The 22,248-nt window shown below is 45.2% G+C and overlaps 1 protein-coding gene and 1 long non-coding RNA gene across 3 annotated transcripts in view; one reads left to right on the top strand and one right to left on the bottom strand.

The window, feature by feature from the left end:
• Nucleotides 1–15,000, top strand: part of LOC133504117 (uncharacterized) — a 29,145-nt gene extending 14,145 nt beyond the window's left edge. Inside the window, exons 3-5 of the mRNA XM_061826327.1 lie at nucleotides 7,995–8,187; nucleotides 8,626–8,744; nucleotides 14,862–15,000. Of these exons, the coding sequence (XP_061682311.1) occupies nucleotides 7,995–8,089 (95 nt within the window). The 3' untranslated portion in view covers nucleotides 8,090–8,187; nucleotides 8,626–8,744; nucleotides 14,862–15,000. The remainder of the gene's footprint in view (nucleotides 1–7,994; nucleotides 8,188–8,625; nucleotides 8,745–14,861) is intronic.
• Nucleotides 15,001–15,297: 297 nt separating this feature from the next.
• LOC133504120 (uncharacterized) overlaps nucleotides 15,298–22,248 on the bottom strand; it is a 93,209-nt gene continuing 86,258 nt past the window's right edge. For both annotated transcript variants that reach the window (XR_009795904.1, XR_009795905.1), the window contains exons 2-4: nucleotides 16,208–16,288; nucleotides 15,960–16,107; nucleotides 15,298–15,875 (exon numbers count right to left, since the gene is read on the bottom strand). This is a non-coding gene — a long non-coding RNA (uncharacterized LOC133504120). The remainder of the gene's footprint in view (nucleotides 15,876–15,959; nucleotides 16,108–16,207; nucleotides 16,289–22,248) is intronic.

The following is a 22,248-nucleotide window of genomic DNA, read 5'->3' on the forward strand; positions in this document are numbered from 1 at the left end:
AGACCCGACCTGGAGGCCACACCGTTAAATCATGGTCGAGTGTTGTTTACAGATGGGTGTTGTTGTAGAGACAAAAGAGGGTCTCTCCACGCGGCAGCAGCAGTAGTCGAGTGGAGGGACGGGGCCTTCCAACCACTAAAAGTACAGAAGTTGGTGACCCATCCGTCAGCACAGGCCGCTGAGGTAGTAGCATTGACTCTGGCCCTGAATGAATGCAAGGGCCAGGCCGTGACGGTGTATTCAGATTCGGCGTATGCAGTGTCTTTGCACCATTTGAACTCCTGACAGGTCGACTGATGCTAGGACCAGTGACCACGTTGGTCCCTCCCCAGGATGTTCCTGTTCCACACATCTCACATGCAGCGTATTGGTCATATCTTCATGCTTTGGTGTCCAGTGTCTCTGCTCAGGTGGCCGCCAAGGCGAAGGAAACAGCAGCCGTTGCAGGAGGTCCTGACCACTAATTAACACCATATGTCTATGTGAGGGTTATCTCCAGGAAGTGGTCAGAACCCCGTTGGAGAGGCCAATTTCGTGTGCTGGCTAGGACATCGCATGCAGCACAACTGGACTTTAAAGGACAAAGGTGGCATCATTATTCACAGCTTCGACCAGCCCCGGACTACACTCCTGAATGATGCCTGCATTATGGTTGTTTGGCCAAGAGAGGGTATTACCAGAATTTTAGACTTAGTCCTAAATGGGACCCAACAAATTTAATGTTAGTGGAAGCAGCAATCACGCTAATGTGTTGTATGGTATGGATGATGTTGCAGTTGGATGAGGGACAAAATGGGAGTGTGAATGTAAGCAATGGGACGAGTCTAACAACTTATGAACAGCACAGATGTGGAGAGCGGGTGGTGTACGAGGCAGAGGTGCAGTCGCAAAGTATCCTGACACCAGAAGAACGCTTTGTTCTGAGGCTTAAATGCCACAAACCAGATTGGGGAAGACATCACAGCGACACAGGTGGCGGCAACACATATTGAGAAAACCAAGGCAGATGCAGGTGAACATCACCCATCAGGTAAAGTGTGATGGAAAGGGGGCATTTAAATGGGGGATACAAATATCCATTCTAAAGAACATGACTGTTAAAATACACATCCCATTCACAAGTTTACGCAGCGGTCCCTTAAGAGGGGAAAAGTATGCTGCGTATGATTGGTCCTTGACAAGTCAACAGGCCAATAGAGGATGGAAAGATTTGGTTTGGGACACAAAGGGGTGGTTTATGACGTGGGGGACATCCCCAGAGGCACGTAAACACCAAAAGCTGGTGGTAGGAGAGAAGACGAAAACGGGGATAAATTTGTGGGTTAACACAGTAGGCGATTTGAATCAAGGGAGTAAGACAGTTGGATGCTAGTCTTTTCAGTTAAACATTTAGACCCAGGGATACCCATATTTCCATATCTTTTTATGTCAGGGGGAAAATGTTACTCAGGAACCGACAATTAATGCCGCGGCCTATATTAAAAGTTGTCCCAGCACCTGTAGAAGCAGATTGTGTGTTCCAAATTTTGTTTCGTCCATAGCTAGTGGTAACTGTTCTGTGTATGATCGGCTCTTCCCAAAAGTAGGACAGGAAAAAGGTAACCCAATTTTTGATAAAGAAGTGATGAAACAAAATATGACATGCTTAACTCTAAAGGGAACGGGACCCAACATTGGGAGAATTGATCAAACTGGTGTCAGTCAAATACTACATTAAACGTGACCTCCCCTCTCTCTCGTGCAGACATCTGGCTTTGGTGTGGGTGTAACACATTTTATGATCGGCTGCCTAAGAACGCCGCAGGTATCTGTGCCCTCTTGTCATTAATTATGCCGGTCAGGGTCTTCCCTGTGGAGGAGCAGATCATAGACTGGAATGCAGAACCGACAGTGGCGGATTTATTGAAACGAGTAAAGCGGGGAGCAACTCCACTGTGGTTGGATGCGAAGGATCCCACATACATTGATGCAATTGGAGTTCCTCGAGGAGTCCCCGACGAATACAAATTGGCAGATCAAGTGGCATCAGGGTTTGAGAGTGTTTTTCTATGGATAACGCCAAGCAAAAATGTGGACTGAATTAACTATGTCCATTATAATGTGCAACGATTGGGTAATTACACTTCAGAATCTCTTTCAGCGGTACATGAACAGTTGTCAGCGACCTCACTTATGGCATTCCAGAACAGGATTGCTCTGGATATGCAGTTAGCCCACAACCAAGGTGTGTGCGCTATGTTTGGGGAGGCATGTTGTACATTTATACCGGCTAATACTGCACCAGGTGGGATACTGACGAAGGCACTCGAGGGTCTCAGAACTCTGAACAAAAAGATGAAAGACCATTCTGGTGTAAACACCAGCATATGGGATAACTGGATGAAAATGTTTACAAATTGGAAAGGACTCATAATGTCCATTTTAGTCTCAGTAGCTATTTTCACAGCATTTATGGTATTGTGTGGATGTTGTTGTATCCCTTGTATCAGGTCTCTGACGGTTCGGTTGATTGAGAAGACAGTGGGGCCTCTTCCTCATGTTCCAGGAGGCCAGTATGTTTTGGTGGCTCAGCAAGAACTCAGAGAAGAGCCATTGGAGGAAAATGCGGTGGTAATGGCGTGTTAGTGAATGACCTCAAAATTGAGGTCATGAGAGGGAATAAAGGGTTATGTAGATATTTTTGCTTGAAATATATTATGCGGATGATGCGCGGGGCTTTGCTATGTTATAAAAGAAAGAAAAAGCATTGCGTATGAAGCAAAGGTTGTCGGCCAACTTGTTTGTGTTAAAGTGTTGTGTGACAGGAAAGACAAAATCACAGGTAACGGTTTTCCCCAGCTGTGAAAGGTCAACAGTGCAAAGGGCAGTCAGAGTGCATCAACTGACAGACAACTTCTGCAAAGTGCGGTCAGGCTTCGAACGAAGAACCAGACGATAGACACCGCAGATGAGTCACAACACCCAGATAGGTGGAGAACAAAGTCTGCCAATTAATATGCATTTTGATTTAGGAAAATGAATATTCATGATGTGTTTCTATATAACTGGGCAAACCGGATGAGTGTGTTATCTCTTGATGGTCACAAGGACACATGTTCTTTTTTTGTGTGAGGGGCCTGGGACCCAGACGTCTATATTGGTTATATTGTTAGGAATAAAACTTTGGGTGATTTGATCCAATTGGTCTTTGATCTTCTCTCTGACAGAACGGACACGCCAAATTGTTAGGTATGTGGTGAGGAAGTAGACAGAGGTCGTGAAAGTTTAATTTTTGGAGTCAGATTAAGAAAAAAGGTGAAAACCTAACAATTTCTTGGTGACCCCGATGTGATGTCAGGAGAAGGATAGTGACAGGAATTGTGGTTTATGTTTAACACATCAGGCAGTGTCTGAGTGTCAGGTCGTGAAAGTTTAATTTTTGGAGTCAGATTAAGAAAAAAGGTGAAATCCTAACACTAACTAAACCAAACAAGAACTTCACAAATGCTTACCAGATTTTGTTTCCAATATGAGGCATATCCTGCTCCTTGCGCGCTCGTCACTTTCTTCATGACCAGCTATTTCATCTGCATTCGAACGTGTGTCTAACTGGCTCAAATCGATAACCTTTAACACCTTTATAAAGCTCGTATCCTTCACAGTCTTTGTAGGACCCTTCAGAATCGTGTTCATCGCTCGAAATGTTGGAAAATTCATTGTCGTTCTTACAATGTATTCCAATGCTCGCCGTTGTTGTACCGGTTCTGATGTCACGTTCCTATTCGGCTGTTTTCGGTTCGTTTCCGTATTTTTCCAGTGAATCCAGCAATGTGCGATTATTTTTAGTCTATAATTGAAAAATAAAAATGTTTCCTTCATAACAGATTTCAGATTCGAATTCTGCACAAAAACTATAATATTTGCAAAAAGCTGCATTAGGACCTTCCATACACTTTAAGTATCACTGGTCTAAACGCTTACAAGGTAGCCTGAAATCAAAATAGGCAGGCCGTGTGAATCTCTCTCTCTCTCTCTTTTCTCTCTCTTTCTCTCTCTCTCTCTCTTTTTTTTCTCTCTCTTTCTCTCTCTCTCTCTCTTTTCTCTCTCTTCTCTCTCTCTCTCTCTCTCTCTCTCTCTTTCTCAACTCAGCAACAGATTAAATTAAATAACATTTTGGAACCCTCAAGCTTAATTGAACCATTCAGTCGACAGCCATGACAAACTCACTAATTGGGCCCATCTTGGGGTTTTCCTACAGACCGCTTTATACTCTCTTTGTCGAAAACTCCTGCATTGCATCACGTGATCTATGCCTTGCCCTGTGGACCACCTGTGCTCGCTTGCCATGGACGCGTCAAAAAATTTGCTCTCGCGAAGGCCGTGGCACTTATCTCTCTTGATTGACCCATTCAGTTACATGCTGCGATGACGTACGTACTGACTGTTCCTCCTGTCTCGACATACCACCTATGTTGCAGCCTTCTCGATCGATTTTGCAGCATATTTAAATGTATCATATGGTCATTTAAATCCATTTGTTCCATTATTCCACGGTCCCCATTGTAGTACTTTGTTCCTTGTTATGGAAAAGAAAGTGCAGACGGCGACTGGTAATTACCAAAATGTGCTGACGAAACTCTATGCTGTCATCCTAGCCAATACCAGTTGTAGTACCTCTACACCGCTAACTTGAAGAACTGGAGCACATTTTTAAAACTGCAAGTCTGGCTTGTGCTCATATACATTAATCCTTCTCTACTTCGTGATTCACCTATTAGGGATTTAGCGCATGGCGGTTTTTTTTTTCACCCGACCCACAAAAAAAAAAAAAATAAAGCCAAATCGACCTACAATAGTTCCTAAATTACATGATGTGCACATTGATACAACGCGGAATGAGACAAGACAGGTCCCCAGCGCAACGTGTGGAACAATGAAAGTATTTTTTTAGATTGATTGCCGGTATGACATTGACCTATGAGCACATGAGTGGCAACTTCCCTTGTCCCACCGATTTCCTTATTGTGCACGTTGTGTCGGCCGGCTCACACATGTACTGTATCTTAAGTATTTTGTGTTGTGATAACTTTTTTTTTCAAGCGCTAACATTTTTTGATGATGTAGTTACAATACTGTGTGGTACAGTATTGTGCCCAGCGAAAGCTTCCTCCGTGGCGCCCGAGAGTTGGTGACTACGTGTGCACATTTATCCTTTTAGGGATCCCCCGGGAGGAATCCACTCCTATTTGGAAGCACTTTTAGCCTTTTTGGGATCCAGTGGGAGGAATCAACCACTTTGTGCATCAAATGGCACCAGCACCGCGGGGACCTACTGAGATGTCCTCCAGGGCTCCGGACGGGGCACTTTTCTCCTTGTTGGACCCTGCATTATGATTCTGCCCATCGAGGACGAGGATTTTTGACCACAAAGGCTGTTTTGAAAAATAAAAAAAATATATACAGCCTCAGAAACATGCCTCTGTATGGTATTGCTCTTGTTGGTACGAGAGAAAGTTTTTTGTAGATGGCGGGTGCATGTTTTGAACATGGATAAAAAAAGGCCTTTTTTTTGGAAGAGGATGGCTATGCGTACTTTTTCAAGGACCGTGTTCACGATCCTCGTCTTGCAATGCTCCAGGTGAGTGAACCTAAAGCCTCTACAAGCCGTGTGTGTCTATGTGTGTGTGCGTGTGTGTGTGCGTGCGTCAAGCGACTGTTGCAGGAAAGACTAACAAAGGTTTTATAATTAAAACATTGAATTTTGCATATTGAGGATGTCACTGAACCACCTGGCGTCTGGCTGTTACGACAGTGAAATTGTGACTTAAGTATTTCAAACAGCACATTCTAATTTGACCTCAGAATGAAAAAATTACATTTGAAGGAATCTAAGCAAACGATATAACCAATGCTCGGACACCATAACTCATGTTTGTGCATTTCTGGTCAGCTACAGACTTTAACTTAGTGGCCCCGTACGATCCTCAACCATTGCTTGATTTTCAACAAAACCTACCTGCTCTACCAAAATACACAGAAGCTGCAGAACTGTGTGCAGATTTATATTTGGCATTTATACCAAATATTAGTCCTATTAGTTCTACTTTCAACTTTAACAGGTTTTATCCTGTTATGGGTTCAACTTCTCCCAGTCAGGCTGTTCCACGTGATGTTTTTTACCAGTTCCATGTGTATAGAGCTAGACTGTCTTGATTTTTTTCTTTCTGTCTCTCACTTTCATATAACCAAAGGACTTTTTGTCTTATCTTTAGTGGAGGGGTGACAACTCACAAGAGTTGTACTCTTTACTCTCATTGCAAAGATTTTCCTTTTGTAATAAAAATCGACAAAGCCAAGATTGACGCCTTGCTTATGGTGTCAGAAAAAGATTTTGCCAAAACAACTGATTAGAACAGCACTCTATTGCTTACTCCAATGTCTTGGGAAAAGAGCGGCTGAACCTGAAACTGAGGGCCATACAGACAGTAGAAGAGCTACTCCATGACGTAAATCCACCTTCTCTTATCCACTCCACCTTCTTTTGAATCTAGGTTAGGATTTAATTTTTCATCAAGTTTAGAACCGCTACTTAGCGCCTTCCCTTTCCTTGAGTGCTGAATTGGCTCCACAGCAAACTTATTCCTTGTGTGCTAAATGTATACTGGCTTCCTTTTATTTTCCTCCTTTTGCACCGTGTTGTGTTTACTTTATGTCAGATTTTTGTTCAGAATTGTACACATTTCGCGGATACCATAAGTATGCGCTTCACCTTTGCTCTGAATTGAATTGAATTGTTCTCACTGTCATCCCTACATACGGTGGGGCATTATTATTTTTTTTTTTGTCGTCTTTAACTAATAAGTTTGAGCAGAATGGAGGCTCTATACACCTTTTATGCCGGAACAGTTTGACCGTGTCATTGTGGACTTTCTAAGCTTCTTCCTTTCTTCAGATTGAATTTGGAGAATTAGTCGATCGGTTGAACAGAACAAAGCTTCTGGGGGGGGGGGGGGTGAAGACAAAAGATAATGCGCTAATTGTAAACGGAATGATAAAAGTAAACTTTCACATATCTACAACAAGGAAACATTAAATATGGATCTTGCATGGGGCTGCAGTGCTACACCCTGTGAGGGAAGGGGTAGTTAATGATCTGATACATGGAATACAGCAACATCCGCATAACACCATAATAGCAGCAAACACAGCGATATAAATCAGAACTGATGCAATCAAGCTTTTATATTTACCAAAGACGTTTAACCAGTCGGTATTCTGACTGGTGTCCACACCTGAGTGCTCCTTAATTTTGTTACTTAGCGTGTGCAGACCCTCCAATGCCTTTATTGGTATATTTACTTGGGTAGTTGTATTAGGGGCCACTGTTACTCTCACCGAATTATTGTATGCCCAGCCTATTATCCAAGGCTGGTAGCCCTTTTTCTTACACTCATTTTCTGACTTTACCTCTCTTCTCCTTCTAGGTTCCTGTGGCCGTACCAAGGGCCTGTCCTGGTACCGTGGTTGATAATTGTCCAATTTATCTAACAAATCCAAAGCCATTGTTGAGTCCAGTTGAAAATTGTCACCCAAGCGTTCACCTGTGTCGGTTGTTTACACTTCAGATTTAGCAGTAGTTGTTGTGTCTGTGTCAGCGTCTTACCACCATCTTACTCTGCTTCATACCATACCGTTCCATTACAGGAATGGTACACCATCACTCGTTCTCCTTTCGCCCCATCACTTCTGTCATCCCGCACCATATGTTCAAACGCCAACATAGTCCACACAAAGCACGAGCCAGCAAGAAAAATAGTCAATAAAGTTAAACATTTGCATCATCGTCGTCTTTGTTCAGGCACTTTCGAGTCCGACTTTGATCCAATTCTCGCCATCTTCACATTCCCTCTCTTGACCTGCCCGTCCGGGCGGTCAACCTTGAAACTCACCATTGGCAGGCACAAAGTCTGGGGCCGGGCGCAACTGTGAGTAATGGTACCACTTTTGTCCTTTAGTTTCCAATTGGACGGCGTGTGAAGTTCTAGCCAGAACCCTAAACGGTCCTTTCCAGCGAGGTTCAGTCCACTTCCGGGAAAGCACCCGGAGGTAGACGTACGGAGTGATGTCCGACTCCGGTGATGCTGATGACGAATCTCCAACCGCCTTGTCTGCGACCTGCGCAGACACACTGGATACAAGTGAATGAAGGTACTTCCAGTATGCAGTGTGTGATAAATCAGGTGTCGGTACGTCAGCTGGCGGGACCAAGGTGGAGGCAGGCCCTGGCATTAGGCGACCAGTTAACAGTTCAAATGGCGCAAAACCTGTTATTTTGTGAACAGTTTGGCGGACGACCAACAGGGCTAGGGGCAAAGCTTGCAACCACGTCATTTTTGTTTGAGCCATGATCTTAGCCAATTTTTCTTTCAAATTCCTGTTAAACCTTTCAACTTTGCCTTGGCTCTGGGGGTGGTACACACACCCAAAGCGATGCTTCAGCCCTAACAGCGCCTCCACTTTAGCCATTGCTTTGTTGTTAAAATGTGTCCCATTATCAGATCTGATTAAAGCAGGAAAACCATGTGTCGGAATATAATGATTCACCAAAGCTTTAATGACTGACGTGGTGTCTTCCCTTGTACACAGATACGCCTCCGGCCAGCGTGAGTAAGAATCCACAATGACCAGAAGGAACCGCTTCCCGTTGACCCTGTCAATCATGTCCGTGAAGTCAATTACAATTTCTGCTCCAGGCCAGGCCACAGGTGAGAATGCCCCTGGCTTGGGTTTCAATGTCGGTCGCGCATTAAATGTTTGACATAATTCACAAGCCGCCACAAACTGCCAGACCACCTCCTGCAACCTTGGATGCCACCACTGACGAAGTTTTGGAAGCATTGCCGGAGGCCCCACATGTGCCACTGTATGGGCCACAGTCAACACTGAGGTCATGAGTCGTCCTTCAGGGAGGACCGGCTGGCCTCTGGGACCCACCCAAAGACCATCCAATCGCCTGACCGCCTTTGATGCGATCCACATAGATTTTTGTTCCGGCGACGACTTACCTTGTGCGTCCATAATGTCCTCCAGTGTAACCTCGGGTGCCACTGAAAGATCCGGGGGTTCCTCATCCCAGACCACAGCCGTGGTTGCTAACATCATCTCGTCCTGAGGGGTGTACCCAGCCACTTCTTTCGCGAGAGCATCCACCCTCTCATTACCTTTTGCCACCACGGTGTTGGCATTTGAGTGTCCCGGGACCTTTACAATCGCCAATTCGTGGGGACCCTTAATTGCTTCATACAAGCATCAAAGTTTTATGAGCAATTTCTTTGCCTTTCGCTGTTAGCCAGCCATTGTGCAGCCACCCCTTTAGTTCAATCAGGGCAGCCGACGCTGCATATGCCGAATCAGTATATACAGTTAATTGCTGTCCTGGACACTGTTCCAAGGCCAACACCAGAGCCAACACCTCAGCCGCCTGGGCGGAGGGTTTTATTGTCAACTTCTGAGCTGTCACCGGGAGGAAGAAAGAACCTTTCCACTCCACCACTGCCGCTGCCGCGTGGAGTGTCCCATCCTTGGCACGCCAACAACACCCATCCGTGAACATAACCTGTCCACCTTCCAATGGTTCCGCATACAAGTCCTCACGGACCTTTTGATCTTTCTGTACTTTCAGAGCACACTCATGTGCCCCTTCCAGGAGGTGATTAGCCATGTTCACACCATCATGCACATACGTAACATTTCGTGCCGTCAATGTCTTCATTATCCGTGTTTGCCTTAGGGGTGTCAACGTAAATGCCGCCGATGCGACAAAAGCTGACACCGCATGGTCTGTTAACACCTGGACGGGATACCCCATGACCACATGTGCCGTTTTCTGTAGGACCTTTGCCAGGCCCGCCGCGTACCTAACGCAGTCTGCTTGTTTCTGTTCAATTCCGTCTAATGGCACACTACAATACAATAAAACTGCCCTGTTTGTTCCATGTCTTTGGTACAATGCCGCATTCACTGTTTTCTCACTAATAGCTACATCTAAATGAAACACCTTAGTGTAATCTGGGGTAGCCAAAGCTGCTGCTGATGCCAATTCCTGAATTAGTTGCACAAGCAATGCATCATCCTCAGGGGTCCACTGCAATGTGGCCTTCAAATTTCGGACCCCTTGTTGTTTGGCCAGGGCCCGCAGGCCTGCTGTTTTATCCACATAACATGGGATGTAGGCTCGGCTGTAGCCACACAATCCCAAGAAAGACAGCATGTCCTGCACTGTTTCTGGACGTGGGTGTCGCAAGATGGAGCTGCGGTGATTAGGGGACATAGCCAAACCGGCTGGTGTGATGACACGCCCCAGAAAAACCACAGACTTGCGACAGCACTGTAACTTTTTCCTTGACACTTTGAAGCCCAGGTCAGCAAGCTTCAACAGCACTGCTCGTGTGGCTTCCACACACTGGTTGGATGTTTCGGCCGCAATGAGGAGATTGTCCACATACTGCAGGAGCACTGAGCCTTGGGGTAGTTCACATGAAAATAACAAGTCCTTCAGTACCTGATTAAAGATTCCCGTCGAATTCTTGAAGCCCTGTGGGAGTCGTTTGTACTGCAATTTCACCCCTTTGTAAGAAAATGCAAACACGTGTCGTATTGACTCAGCCAGTGGTAAACAGAAATATGCATTCGCCAAATCAATTACCGTATACCACTGTTTCTGAGGATCCAGGGAGGACAGGATGCGATGGGGGTCAGGAACTGGCAAAACTGCGGTTATAGGTGTCATTCACTGGCCGCAAATCGTGGGCCATCCTCCATGTCACCCCATCAGCCTTCTGGACCGGCCTCAGAGGTGTGTTCCAAGAGGACGCCGACGTTTCCAACACCCCCGCATCCCACAATCCTGCCACTGTGTCCTCCATACCTTTGTCTGCTTCCTTCGGCCATCGATATTGAGGACGGCGGACCTGAATAGAGCAATCAACTTCCAATTGGATCGGTTGAACCGTATGACAAGAACCAACATCAAATGGACCCTGTGACCACAAGGTCTGTGACATTTGATGCAGAATCGCCTGTGCAGACTCATGGTCCGTCTGTTCCCACCCATGATGGCGGTCCAGGAAGACCAATTCAAGGTCTGACTCATCTACCATTTTTGCCATTATCCTGTAACTTTTGGTTGCGGCCGAATGCCACACATCCAGTTATGTTGTTGTGTTAATCGTTTCACCATGGGCCCCAATTGGCGGGGCTCATGGCCTGGCGACACAGCCAGTGTTACATGGGGCAGACCTTCCTCACCCATTTCGAACCATTGTTCTTGCTCTGGCGACAAGTGCACATGCGCTGCCACTCCCTCTGGGCCTACAAAGATGCATGGTGACTGTAGTGTCCAATCAACTCCCTCGATTTCTTCAAACGCATCTCTATATACTTCATCCGAATCCCTATCGTAATATAGAGTGCAATGCAATGGGTCCACTGGGGGGTGGTACGGTGCCAATGCCTGGATCCACGGTTTCCACAGGAGGTAAGTGGAGTAGACACCTCCCCCAAGTGGAGTCTCAGGATTCAATCTAGCCCAGTAGATCCGTGCCGTTTCAGGTACTGTGGGGAGTGGTGCCATCAACCACTGACCCCTAGGTGTCACAGGTTGGGAGCATTCCAGAACCTGTCCGCCAGGGAATGTCACTGTAAGTCCCTTCTCGCCGCACATTATCTGGGCTCTCAATGCTGACAACATGTCTCTGCCCATTAAATTGATGGGTGTCTCCATTGCATGAACATATGAATGATATAGTTTCTGTCCAGTGTTTGTGATTTTCGTTTTCAATGGCCAGGGAAAGGGCAGAGTCTGAGGACGTCCCGAGAAGCCGACCAACGTTGTAACTCGTCTCGACAACGCTGTACTTGGCAGTGATATGTTGATTGATGAATGTGCTGCTCCAGTGTCCACCAACATCTGGACCGGAGTGTCCGCCACTGTCAACTGAAGCATTGGCTCTGCCTGGCCAGTGCTTCCCGAGCTTCCCAGGCACCCCTATTCGTCCGGGCCGTACCACGGGTCGGCTTGGTAATACTGACCCTGTGGATTCGGCTGTGGCCACGGGCGGGGCTGCTGCGGTCCCCCTTGGTGTGGTGGCCCTGCTTGCTGGTTCTGCTGCTCCACCCCTGGTTGTGGTGGGTTGCCATGACAATAATGTGCCCAGTGATCAGGAGACCCGCAGTTGAAGCAAGTCCCTGGAGCGAACCCATTCCGGCCCCGACCTGGGGGGGTGCCATGACCACGCCCTCTCTATCCACCACGGAACCCTTGGCCTCGGCCCCGTCCAGCCCCCACAGAAGTCTGATACATCTGTTTTTGTTTAACCTTTTCTTGTTTTGCCTCACCATGCAACTTTGCCAACTGTAGTTTAACCAAACTAGTCGCCAGAGCATCAGTTTCCTTTTGATCTTTATTTGCTTTTTCCATGTAGATGCGGCAATGGTGTATCAAATGCCTCTTAAAACTCGGTTCCGGACAGATCAAAATGTCCAGATCAATTCTCATAATCGCTTGCACCTCATTTGGGAGGCCATTCAGCATCGCCGTCCTGAACATCATCTCAGCTTCAGGGTAGCTGCCAGGGTGTTTACCTGTGGTCTCAATCCACAGCTCCAATGCCTGAGCATAATGTTGCTTGGGAGTCACATCTTTTCCATAATTAAAAATTGTTGGCACCACATCCACTGGGGAGGGAAAGGCCGCCCTCAGCTCCCAAAACAACGCCTCCGAGATCTCCACCAGGGGCGTTTCTCTCCCCAGGTGGCGGGTGCCAGCTGCCCCCTCAATATTCTGTAATTGAATCAGGGAACATGATCCCAAAATGGCTTGTCTAAAATCCCCCAATGCTACTCCCTGTCCTGACATGGCAGCTAAGAATTTTGTAATCCAGGCTCGTGCCCCTTTATGGATGGAGGGCAATTTTTCCACCAATGCAGCCACATCCCGAAGCACCAAAGGCTCATAGTGACGGCCAGCATGAGTCACCACTAGGGGTGCCATTGTTTGAGGCTGCTCCTGCTGTGCCATCATTTTCCCTTTACTACGCGTATTATAGCCTCGCTCCACCCTGGACATGCTCTCCTTCACTCAACGCTCTGAGCATCTGCCGCTGTTCACGTCACACCACCTCATCTTCCTCATCACTTTCCACTTCCTCCTCGCGGTGATCAGCGTCGCTGGGCATTGCCTGCCCATGTTTCCATGTCCCCGTCATCACTTCCTCTAACATCTCTCTTTCCTCACTCTGCACCCTATGTCCTTCAAACAACTTCCGCGATGCCTCCTTCTTCATCAGCTTTGGAGTTCTCTTACTCCCTGCACTTAGTGGTGCCCCCGTCTCCTGCTAGCTCCGCCCCTGGCGCCAGCACGGGCGACTCCACACTCCCCTGCTGTTTCCCGCGCACTCTCGTTCTCTCATTATTCTCAGCCTGTTCAATCAACTGTATGGTCGCTGGCGCCATCCGTGAACCTTCATCTTCTACATCTAAAACCATTCTGCCCCCCAAGGTGACTATGGGGGCCATTACTGGTGCCGTCGGATACGGTGGCAGCGCAAACACATACTGTCGCGAGTCCGACAACTGTGGATAAATGCCTCTCAGACATTCCGTCTTTTCTTCCACTTCACTTCATCCTCTTTCTTCACCTCATTCTCACTCTTTTCGTCTTTTATCGCCGCCAGCGCAGTAGCGATAGTTGCCAATTGGTGAATGCCTCGTCTATCTTTCTCCAATTTCTTCACTTCCTTCTCAAGTTTACTACGCTGTCGCCATCCAACTTGGCTCTGATCCTCCTTCATATCTCGAACATCTGCCAACATTCTGCTTTCCTTTTTCTGTAACTGTCGCGCTAACTTCGCCATGTCCCATGTTCCGGGTTCTCCGCGAAACAATTCATCCTTCTTTAATTTCAGAAACAACTTCTGACTCTGTTCTTTTTCCTTCTTAATTTTCTTACTTTCTATTCCACTAATCAACTGTGATTCCATCTTAGCGTAATGACCATTAATCTTCGACCAGACTTCAGTCCGTTCGTCTGACGTGCTGGACCCGAGACCCCTTTCACACTTCCTCTCATTCGCCATCTTGAAATCCACCCGTGCGTGTCCCAACCACTTTTTACGCAGAACAATGTTAGTTTTCACACTCACACTCACACCGCTTCCACACTGATACGCAAATCCCAGATTTTAAACCGTATCGTGACCACGAATAGTTCCAAACTATTCTAGGAGGTAAATCCCAGATTTTATACCCTACTAATACACTATTACACTTTTACGCCGTTCCGCTCCTCCTTCCTCTTATAATTTAGCGTTGCCAATGTGCAGAATTTGAAAAGGAGTCTGCTTACCTTGTTTCACTGTGGGCCCAAGAGGAAAGACGGTCGGACACGTGGCTCCTTTGTCAGGTCGTCACCTGGTGTGGACGTGGGTCCCTGACCCGAGTCCCAGACTCTTGTGGTTTTTCTTGAAGTCCCGGACTTCTTTTACCTCTCTTGCATCACATCAGGGTCACCATAGATTGTTGGAAATTTATTTCTAAATCATCATAAACTTAAGTTAGTAATCTGACTCCAATTTGTGACCTTACCCAACTGCCACTCATCCAACAATACGCGCGCTCGTTCTGCAATAGAAAGGTATCAGGAAGCCGGCATTTTCACACACGAGTGGATTTATTCCTTCAACAAACACCTGGGCCTCGGGTCCCTCTCATTACAACCCTGTACGTCTCTGTTCCCTGCAGCCGACGTACTCTACATCCGAGTTTCTCAGAACAATTTTAAAGTACAATCTACTAATTCACTATTGGTTCTGTGTCTCCTGTAGGTATCCTTGGCGCTCTCTCATTGGTCTCCTTTGGTCCGCCGGATATTGGCCCGACTCCTCCCCTGCAGACTCGCGTGCTGGCTCCTCCTGGTGGTGGTTTCCTGACAGTAGTTTTTCCACCAACTGCCTCTGAATCCTCTCGTCTCCGCACCCTCCTTGCAGTTAGCACCGTCTGTTCTAAAACATTCCCTTCTTGCACATTCTTGCACCACATACCCTGTTTCGTTCCACCAGTCTCACACTTTCATACACAGGATGCAGCAACATCTAATGAACTACTTTAAGCTCAAACTCTTATATTCCTTTATCGGCGAGATGCCAGCCTTGAGACTGGAGGGCGTTGTGCACCAGATCAGAGTCAGCTGGGTCCATGTTTTGGCCAGATCGTTCTATCATGAGCTATAACACTAGGCTGAACCCAAAATGGACGACTCACGAGACCAGGTACGGTTCGGGAGGAGTCTTTATTCAGTCTAAAGTTGGTACATGGGCAGACAGTCCAACAAGGCAGCAGTAACAGAATCAGCGGGCATAAGGGGAAGGTCGAGAACGAGCCAGGGTTCGATACACGAAGTAGCAAGGATGTAGACAAAGGGTTTCAGCAACGTGACATGAAGTCCAACGATCTGGCAAAAAACAGAACGTATGCGTGGCAATATGAGAGCCATAATCACTAAAATGAGACGCAGGTGCACCCATCTGCTCATTGGAGCAGGTGCACGCCGCATCAGGGACAGACACACCCATGACAGTTTGGAATTTCCGTTAATCAAAAAGAGGATGGCAAAATTAGTAATTAGTTTGTTGTTCCAATTAAACTGAACAACTTTTTCCATACTTAATTATACCAGTTCTGTAAAGGGTCTTCCGTCACCTTCTCTTCTATGACAGCGAAGTCTGCCAGAGATTTTATCTGTACAATGTCGATGTCCTTTTCTTGTGTTGCCCTCTGGTTTTAATGACTGATGGTGTCTCTTATCTCCATAAGCAGCATCAGCACTTTTTTTTGGAACCCTGAACAACAACACACGCACAATGCAAAAGCGCAAATATGACAAAAAGGGCTCAAGACGAATTATTCATAGACAATTGGCTTACTTGCTTCTAATAAGGGCCACTCTCTTTGAAGGAATGGGAGAGGCTCATGGTTGGTAGTGGATGACTCGAGGTTGATAGTAAATGTCTTTGTTTTGAATGTCTCAGGATTCTTCATGACATTCTTCGTGACAGTCTACTACCTGTTCCACTGCCAAAAATAGTATGAATAAAACAGAATATCATCGTAACCATGTTTTTTTATTGTGCCATTTGGGCCAGATTTAGCTTTAAACAGAACATGTACTTACTTTGATGGTCTTGCAGGGCAATTACAGGACTGACATCACTGTCCGAATCCTCGTCTTCAGGTGTTCTGGAGGTTTTTGGACCTGTAAAGAAAATGAACCATGGCCTGCAATATCACATCGACAGGAAGAACATTCCAGTGAATGAAAAGGTCTATTATCTATGCAAATATGTTGGTGGACCTGCAAAAAAAGCTATTGAAAGTACTTCCCAATTGGTACAGATGCAGCTTACCATTCAGCATGGAACTTTCAGAAAAAAGGTATGGAAGCTCATTTATAATTGGTAAAGGCTTTAGAGATAAGCTCACATCATGGCCAAAGGTAGGACATAAGGATAGTGTTGAGCTAAGAGAGTTCAAAGACTTTCTTCGAGGTTGTGAAGCAGAAGTGGATGAGATTAAAGGACTTCAAATTCTGAATGACGATAGTGAAAATCAGAGGATATTGACTAACCTTTCGGATTGGATAACTGCCAGATGGAACAGAAAGGTAATTGAGAATTAATTGAAGAAGCCCGAACATTTCCAAGCTTAGCTCAGTTTGTTGAATTTGTCGCAAGGGAAGCCAAGATAGCCTAGTAACCCTGTGATATCCGTTCATGCTCTGAAGTCTAGTGACTTCTTCTTTTCCTTTTGGCTTGTCCAGTTAGGGGTCGCCACAGCGTGTCATCTTTTTCCATCTTAGCCTATCTCATGCATCTTCCTCTCTAACTCCAACTGCCCTCATGTCTTCCCTCACCACATCCACAAACCTTCTCTTCGGTCTTCCTCTCGCTCTTTTGCCTGGCAGCTCCATCCTCAGCACCCTTCCACAAATATACTCACTCTCTCGCCTCTGAACATGTCCAAACCATCGAAGTCTGCTCTCTCGAATCTTGTGTCCAAAACATCCAACTTTGGCTGTCCCTCTAATGAGCTCATTTCTAATCCTATCCATCCTGCTCACTCCGAGCGAGAACCTCAACATCTTCATTTCTGCTACCTCCAGTTCTGCTTCCTGTTGTTTCTTCAGTGCCACCATCTCTAATCCGTACCTCATGGCCGGCCTCACCACTGTTTTGTAAACTTTGCCCTTCGTCCTAGCAGACACTCTTCTGTCACATAACACACCAGACACCTTCCGCCAGCTGTTTCAACCTGCTTGGACCAATTTCTTCACTTCCTTACCACACTCACCATCGCTCTGGATTGTTGACCCCAAGTATTTGAAGTCGTCCACCCTCGCTATCTCTTCTCCCTGTAGCCTCACTCTTGCCCCTCCACCTTTGTCATTCACGCACATATATTCTGTTTTACTTTGGCTAATCTTCATTCTTCTCCTTTCCAGTGCATGTCTCCATCTTTCTAATTGTTCCTCTGCATGCTATCTGCTTTCACTGCATATTACAATATCATCTGCGAACCTCATGATCCAAGGGGATTCCAGTCTACCCTCATCTGTCAGCCTATCCATTACCACTGCAAACAGGAAGGGCCTCAGAGCTGATTCCTGATGCAGTCCCACCTCCACCTTAAATTCTTCTGTCACACCTAAGGCACATCTCACCATTGTTCTGCTGCCATCATACATGTCCTGGACTATTTTAACATACTTCTCTGCCACACCAGACTTATGCATGCAGTACCACAGTTCCTCTCTTGGTACTCTGTCATAGGCTTTCTCTAGATCCACAAAGAAAGTAGCTCCTTCTGACCTTCCCTGTACTTTTCCACTAGCATCCTCATGGTAAATAATGCATCTGCGGTACTCTTTCTAGGCATGAAACCATACTGTTGCTCGCAGATACTGAGTTCTGTCCTGAGTCTAGCCTCCACTACTCTTTCCCATAACTTCATTGTGTAGCTCATCAACTTTATTCCTCTATAATTCCCACAGCTCTGAACAGCCCCTTTGTTTTTGAAAATGGGAACTAGAACACCTTTCCTCCATTCTTCAGGCATCTTTTTGCCCACTAGTATTCTGGTGAATAAGGTGGTCAAAAACTCCACAGCCATCTTTCCAAATTGCTTCCATACCTCTACCGGTATGTCATCAGGACCAACTGCCTTTCCATTTTTCATCCTTTGTAGTGGCTTTCTGACTTCCCCCTTACTAATCATTGCCACTTCCTGGTCCTTCACACTTGCCTCTTCAACTTCTCCTTCTCTCTCATTTTCTTCATTCATCAACTTCTCAAAGTATTCTTTCCATTTATTTAGCACACAACTGGCACCAGTCAACACATTTCCATCTCTATCCTTAATCACCCTTACCTGCTGCACATCCTTCCCATCTCTATCCCTGTGTCTGGCCAACCTGTAGAGATCTTTTTCTCCTTCTTCTGTGTCCAACCTGTACATGTCTTCATATGTCTCTTGTTTAGCCTTTTCCGCATCTCAATGTACTCCTTTCGCCTCTCCTCAGTCCTCTCAGTGTCCCTCTTCTTCTTCGCTAATCTCTTTCCTTGTATGACTCCCTGTATTTTGGGGTTCCTTCACCAAGTCTCCTTCTCCCCTGTCCTACCAGAAGACACACCAAGTACTCTCCTGCCTGTCTCTCTGATTACCTTGGCTGTCGTCGTCCAGTCTTCCGGGAGCTTCTGCTGTCCATCGAGAGGCTGTCTCACATCTTTCCGAAAGGCCGCACAACACTCTTCCTTTCTCAACTTCCACCACTTGGTTCTCTGGTCTACCTTTGTCTTCTTAATCTTCCTACCCATCACCAGAGTCATCCTACACACCACCATCCTATGCTGTTGAGCTACACTCTCCCCCTACCACTACTTTGCAGTCAGTAATCTCCTTCAGATTACATCGTCTGCACAAAATATAATCCACCTGTGTGCTTCTACCTCCGCTCTTGTAGGTCACTCTATGTTCCTCCCTCTTCTGGAAATAAGTGTTCACTACAGCCATCTCCATCCTTTTTGCAAAGTCCACCACCATTTGTCCCTCAAAGTTCCTTTCCTGGATGCCGTGCTTACCCATCACTTCTTCATCACCCCTGTTTCCTTTACCAATATGTCCATTACAATTTGCACCAATCACAACTCTCTCGCTCTCTGGGATGCTCAGAACTACTTCATCTAGCTCCTTCCAGAATTTCTCTTTCAACTCTAGATCACATCCTACCTGTGGGGCATAGCCACAAACCACATTGTACATAACACCCTCAATTACAAATTAGACCTTAAGTGTTGGTGCAAAGGTGCTAGGAAACAGTTCTGAAGAAAAAACAGATTTTAAGGGTTGTGCATTTTGTGAGAAGCGAAGTCACAGCATTCAAACATGTTGAAAATTCATGGACAAGTCAATTTTAGAAAGAGTCAACTTTGTGCAAACAAATAAAATGTGTTTTGGATGTCTGAAACCAGGACACCTTTCAAAGAACTGCGAAAAGAGGAATGTCCGTGACACATACAATCAAAAGCATCCAACATATTTGCACGAAGATTGAGTCAAAGAGGAAAGAAAGAAAGAACATTGTGATGATAAAAGAGAGTAGAGTGGAAGATATTCAAAGGAAAATAAAAGGCCCAAAGAGAGAACAGAGCCCAAACCAACTGATGCAACATTGAGTGAGGCAACATCTCATTGGTTAATACAAGATGGATACAGTAGCCATACCTCCTCAGTTATGCCTGTATGGTTATCAACAAGAAGTACCCCATAAAATGAGGTTCCCTACCATCCACTTCTAGACAATCAAAGTCGAACCACTTTTGTTTTGCAAGAAAAGGCTGACATTCTGGACACACAGGAGGAGCTTATGCAGTTGTTTCTAGTTAGAAGTTAACTGGATTGCACATAAGAGGCTTTTATTCATCAAAGAGGATTCCTCTCCCAGTAATTTACACAAGAGAATTTATTCCTATCAATCTGAGTCACATTCCTACACCGAAGACAGCAAGAGCATGGCCTCACTTGGAACGTTGACTCACACCACTAAATCACTGGGAACAGCATTTTGGAAGGGGAATTTGCTGATCATTTTGGTCACAACAGCCTCCTAGAAAGAACGCATGGAAGAAAAGATCGCTTCCTTTGCTGGTGTGATGCTTAGGTTGCTTTCATCATCGTCATCTTTGAAGAGAGCCCTAGTACTCGAGCCATCTGCAAGTCTGCAATCTTCATGCTGTGTGCATCTGTTGGTAAAGTCCACTTCTGTCAAGGTGTCAGCAGATTTCACATGCTCCATGTGTACAAATTTTAGCAACAATTTCTTTAGTAGCTGTTCCATTTCTGGCATTACATCCCCAATCATGCATTCTTCTGTTTGGAAGAGTATGTTGAATAAATTGATGTGATGAAGCTGAGGAAGTGGAGTGTGAGGAGACTGAGAGGGTTCTGCAGCCTATCATTGATTGATTTGCCTTTCCCTGGCCTTTCAATATTTGCGTGACTGGCAAAGTAGCTTTTGAGAGCCTCAAATTGTGTCAGAGTTCTTTCTACCACTTTTTGCAGAGATAGCCATCATTTTGGGCAATGCTTGAGGATTTGTTTATGCTCATTGTCTGTAAAGTCCCGAAACTCCTTAAAAACCACCATTCGTTTTGAGCTGTTCTTAAAAACATAAAAGATATCCACCAGCAAGTCATCCACATTCACTGGCAGTGTCTTCAGTCCACTTTTAACACAGAGATTGCCAAGGTGGCAAATACCTTCAATGCTAAACACAGCCTCATTATTTTCTATGATTCTTGGGAGAACAGAGTTTTCCTTTCCAACCATAGTGTTACAATTGTCACTGGCAAATCCTGTGACATTTGTCCATGGGATGTCTTTTTCTCGGAACAGTTCATCAATAATGGCAAAGACTGCTGACGCTGTACCTGATCCCAACTCCGGTAAATCAAGGAGTCGGGTTTTCGTGTTATCCCCATCAAAAAAAGTCAGCCAATATAATCAGTCTCTTTTTGGTGCTATGGTCATTGCTTCTTCAATCACGAGGGTAAAGGGCTGAGTTCTGCAGTATTCAATGACATGGTGTGTGTAGTCGTGTGCTGGGCTCTGCTTTATGATCATCGTTGCTTTTGTCCTCCGACAAGCAAACTCCTGAAAAAATTATAATAATAATAAGAATAAATTTAACCACATTCTAAATACCTTATATTATTCTATCTATAATATATATATATATATCTATATATATATATATATATATATATATTATAGATATGCAATGTCCAGGACTTGAAATCAAAAATATTTTTTATTTATTACTAGGAACAAATATTTACATTAGATGAAAACCAAATAATTTTTATAAAATAATGGGAACAATTGAATTGAATAGTAAAATAATTCAAATAATTTTTATGGCAATAGCAAACAGACCATCGTTGACTTTATGCCATGAATGTCAGTAAGAAATTAGGATACATATGAAAATATTTACCTTAGCTGTCTGTTAATCCAGGAACATAGATTTCACTAAGTCAGAGAAGTGGTCAGCAACCATAAATGGGATATTGTGCTGCGCAAGAAAATGGCAGAAGAGAATTTCTGCATTTGTAACTTTGTGGGATGCCGCTGGATCAGCAGTAGAGACGACTGCTTGGTCAATAAGGTGTGATTTGCTTTTCGCTACATTTTCCATGTGTCCGGCAGTAAAATCTATTAGGAGCATCTTTCACATCCTTTTTACATGGAACGCAGAACAAGAACTCAGGACCGTTTGTTGACGATTTAATCCATCCAGCATATTCACCTTGGAGAGACTCCAAAATTTATTTAGAGATTAATTTGAATTAAAAGACATTTTTTGTTATTGTTATTTCACGTTTTTATAGTGGAAGTTTGTTCACCACTGTTGTTGGTGTCAGGATGCTTAATTTGGTGGACTTCCTCTACACCATCCTAGAGTTAGAATGGCGGCAAGGATTGAACGGGTGTTAGAAAGAATTGCAAGAGAAGCAAAAAGAATAAGTTAACTCCATTTGGTCAGAAGGTCGATGAGTTCTTGGGCATCTTGGCATATCGGCATATTTGCTTCTTGACGTGGTGACATGTTAATAAAGGCCTGTGAAAGGGAGCACCTTGTCCTGAGTAAGTGAACGGGAG

This window comes from Syngnathoides biaculeatus, chromosome 7 (genome assembly GCF_019802595.1).
Source record: "Syngnathoides biaculeatus isolate LvHL_M chromosome 7, ASM1980259v1, whole genome shotgun sequence".
In the NCBI taxonomy this organism is placed as follows: domain Eukaryota; kingdom Metazoa; phylum Chordata; class Actinopteri; order Syngnathiformes; family Syngnathidae; genus Syngnathoides; species Syngnathoides biaculeatus.